The sequence below is a fragment of the Notothenia coriiceps genome, unplaced genomic scaffold (genome assembly GCF_000735185.1).
Source record: "Notothenia coriiceps isolate Sejong01 unplaced genomic scaffold, NC01 NC01_scaffold00020929, whole genome shotgun sequence".
NCBI lineage: Eukaryota > Metazoa > Chordata > Actinopteri > Perciformes > Nototheniidae > Notothenia > Notothenia coriiceps.
In genome coordinates this window covers 1,086-4,911 of record NW_011353630.1, presented here as the reverse complement: position 1 = coordinate 4,911, position 3,826 = coordinate 1,086, and the positions used below count along the sequence as shown (strand labels likewise).

The following is a 3,826-nucleotide window of genomic DNA, read 5'->3' as shown; positions in this document are numbered from 1 at the left end:
GGATAAAATAACTGGATGGCCTACCTGCCTGTCAGCCTTCCATCTGTGCACAAACTTATCTCGTGCCCTCATTGGTCATGTGCGCATTCGTGTGTGTTGGAGGAGGGGCTCTGTAAGGAAGTGGCAGATTTTTTCCAGCTGTGTATTTTCAAATTCTAGCGCACTCGAGCCGGTTTCTCCAAAATTACCTACCCCACCTTTTAAGTACAAGATCTGAGTACTTCTCCACCTGTGCATACACTCAACATGCACAGCGCTTGCACATTGGAAGCTGCAGTACAAGGAATAGCCACACACACATCATGTGGCAACGTTTTTAACCGCAATGAAGAAGACAAAAACTTGCTAAGGTCTTGCAAAAATCTAAAAATGAATTGCTTTATCAGAACCTTCAGGGGTGTCACCAATTCGATTATATATAATATGTATATAAAATGGGACATTATTTAATATACATTTTATATTTTGGTCATTGAAATCAAAAGTTTGATCAGCAATTCAGGCAGGAGGATGCTGGGAGTTAATATAATAAACAAGCCTTTAGATTATTTCAAATAGACACTGCTTCAACAATAATTTTGTATGGATAAATAAATACAACTCCCATCTTCTAGTCTAAGACAAAAAATATGATCAGCAATGAAAAGTGCAAAGGGTACATCCTGAGTTTCTTGCCTAGATGTCTAATTGATGACATTTCAGCAATGGCCTGGATCAAATAGTTTTTTTGTACATATTGAGAATCTAATTTGAGCAACGAACCCCTCTGTGCCCCCCCACAGAGGACGCCCTCATTGAGCCGTCAGTGTCACCGCGCGCCCTCCGTGGCCGAGTCCATGGCCGAGTACTTTGACGCCAGCGAGGTGATCGTGTGTGAGAGCTCTTCAGAGGCCGAGGCTTCAGATGAGTCGGGCCTGAGTGACATCACCACCACCAGCAACTCTGAGCCTGACGAGGGGCACAGTGAGTGGTCATCTCTGCAGCAGACATTACCAGTGAAAGCACCGCAGAATGATCTGACCTTCTGCTCTCTCTCTCCTCAGCCACAGCCACCCTCAACTACAGGGCCAGTCTGAGCACCGCGGACAACCCCAGCCCAGTGCTCACTAATACTGGTAACTACTCCATTATTTGTTGTCTCCTGTGTGCTGCTGGGTAACCAAGCTAGGCTGTTTAGGACTGATTTAACATACAAGACGCTGCATCCCTCTGGCACAGTGAGAGGACAAGCTCAGCAGATTTAACTTGCACTGCATATGTTTTCTCATACTTGCATGATAAAAGCAAATCAATCCCTTAACCCAATCATGTCAAAAAGTACACATGTATGTACTATATGTACTCAAAATAAAATGATCAAGAAATACCCACAAAAAAAAAAAAAAAAGTTATTATAGACGTGTGTGTGTATATATGTATATGCACGTTTCTATAATAAGGCCGCTTTCCGTTTAAACGTGTTTTTAATATATCTGGCTTAAAGCAATAAATAAAGGAATGATGAAGTTTGTCATCAACTTACCCTAACTCTGCTTAGACTCATGGGACATGTGCCTTAAAGCCGTTGTTTCCAAAGTTTAATTTCTTACGACACATTTATGATTACATCATATATTATCTATACTAGTTCTGTGTATTGATGTCATGTTGTCCCACTGATGAGAAGCTCTTTAGTTGTGCTGACTTGTGTTTCTGTCATGCAGGCCGCCGCACGGTCCTCCCCGCCACAGGAGCAGGCAACAGCCACATCGGCATCATGAACATCCTGTACAACAACATTGGGAAGGACCTGTCCAGAATCTCCATGCCGGTGGCTCTCAACGAGCCGCTGTCTCTGCTGCAGAGACTCAGTGAAGAGCTGGAGTACTCGGAGCTGCTGGACATCGCCAACACCATCGATGATCCATACGAGAGGATGGTCAGTTCCTTTCTTAGATTCCTAAACTGCTGGAGGTGACATGCAGGTGAATACATGAAAAAAAAACAATGCTTGTCCACAGGTTTACGTGGCGGTGTTCTCCATCTCTGGATACGCCTGGGCGTCCTGGAGGAATCGCTATAAACCCTTCAACCCTGTTCTGGGAGAAACATACGAGAGTCACAGAGCAGACCGGGGCTTCAAATTCCTCAGTGAGCAGGTAACAGCAGAACAAAATACACACATACTACTCTAAGATCAATATCTGAGATCAGAACGCTCTGTAATGCATGTTGTGTTTTCAGGTCTGCCATCACCCGCCCCTCTCTGCCTGCCACGCAGAGTCAAAGAACTTCACTTTCTGGCAAGGTAGGAGCTTTGTGATCCAAGACAAGTACTGTACCGCCTGTGGTGTAAGGGTGGACTTCCATGTAACACTCTGTTGTCTCTCTCAGATCAAAGATGGAAGAACAAGTTCTGGGGGAAGTCTATGGAGGTCATCTCTTCTGGACTGGTCAATGTTTCCCTTCCCCGGTGAGCCACTGCCTCATTAACAGTCACACAACGCAGCCACACTGCTAACATAAATGTATACTAGTAAATATAAATGTGTTAGTAATCAAATATTGTTGCTCTCTTGTCTCTATAGTTTTAAAAAAAAAGAGACCCCAGAAGAAAACTGAGGGGTTTGAACAAAACTAAAGATTACCTAATAAATCCAGCTCATGTATTTTCTAATTCGACCAACAGTCATCTGTCATTTCTTTTCTGCACTCATTCTTCAATCAAAGGATAGTTTGTATCCCATTAATGCCAATAACTTAATCCCACACACTGGCCCTTTGTATGAATAAAGCATGTCCCAAAGTTGGATCAAGTACATTTTAACTCGTATTATGATGTTATTTTATATGTATATCTAACACAATTCCAGGTATTGTAATAGTTTTCAAAGTAAGAAAAAAAACGTTTCAGTGCTGTGATTATTGAAGAGCTTTAGGAGATTGTTTGATGGTCTGGACAGGTTTTATAATTCACTGTTTCCATCTGCAGGAGATTATCAGAGCTGTTCATCAACAAACACATTAATGTGTGTGTGTGTGTGTGTGTGTGTGTGTGTTTGTAGGTACGGTGATCACTATGAATGGAACAAGGTAGTGACATGTATACACAACGTGTTGAGTCAGGAGCGCTGGTTGGAGCACTACGGAGAGGTGGTCATCAAAAACACAAAGGACGACAGCTGCACCTGCAAAATCACCTTTGTCAAGGTCAACACTCTCATTCATTAAAGGGGACCTATCATGCAAAATACACTTTTGTACATCTTTTATACATGAATTGTGTCCCTAGTGTGTCAGGGAACTCACCAAGTGTCAGAAAACACAACCCTCTCTATTTTCCTTCATACCCAAATCTCTAAAAAAGGGGCTGCAACGGATCTGATAAAAACTGATCCAGATTTGAACACTTCTCTGACGTCAGTAAAGTGGCACTACGGCTATTGGTCAATTCTCCACCTATCGGGAATGTGGGGTTGGGCCACGGCCGGCCATTGCTGCTCGAAAGCGCTTGAGACGCTGTAGTACATATGCCAGGCCTGTAAGTGGCGCTGTAGTCTGCCACAAAAGCAGCGAAGAAGACTTCCCTTGCATGGTTGCCATGGTTGCCCTTCTGTTTATTCTCCGCTGTGGCTCTTTTTCTTCGTCCCCGAGGCAAGCGTTTGCGCCTCCTGATTTAAAACAAATGAATAATGACTCTATAATCATATGTAAGGGATAATGTGCAGTGGTCATTATGGGGAATAGAACACCGACAGGCTGATCAGGAGCCCGACATTATGCAATGTGCACATTATCCCGCTTATTACATGGCCACATTCTCGACAAAGTAACGATATGACTCCCA

General features: G+C 43.3%; 1 protein-coding gene across 1 annotated transcript; it reads left to right on the top strand.

Annotated features, from left to right (window-relative positions):
• The first annotated feature begins 755 nt into the window (after positions 1-755).
• On the top strand, positions 756-3,225 carry LOC104952972 (oxysterol-binding protein-related protein 6-like). Its single transcript, XM_010779887.1, has 7 exons — positions 756-963; positions 1,044-1,115; positions 1,704-1,918; positions 2,001-2,138; positions 2,224-2,287; positions 2,374-2,452; positions 3,045-3,225. The coding sequence occupies exons 1-7, from the start codon at positions 837-839 to the stop codon at positions 3,208-3,210; spliced, it is 861 nt and encodes a 286-aa protein (XP_010778189.1). The 5' UTR covers positions 756-836; the 3' UTR covers positions 3,211-3,225.
• The last annotated feature ends 601 nt before the right edge of the window (positions 3,226-3,826 follow it).

Coding starts and splice junctions, on each gene's coding strand:
- LOC104952972 (XM_010779887.1), top strand. CDS start 837: ATGGCCGAGTACTTTGACGCCAGCGAGGTGATCGTGTGTGAGAGCTCT. Junction 1,919..2,000: donor ATGATCCATACGAGAGGATG/GTCAGTTCCTTT, acceptor GCTTGTCCACAG/GTTTACGTGGCGGTGTTCTC. Junction 2,453..3,044: donor GTCAATGTTTCCCTTCCCCG/GTGAGCCACTGC, acceptor GTGTGTTTGTAG/GTACGGTGATCACTATGAAT.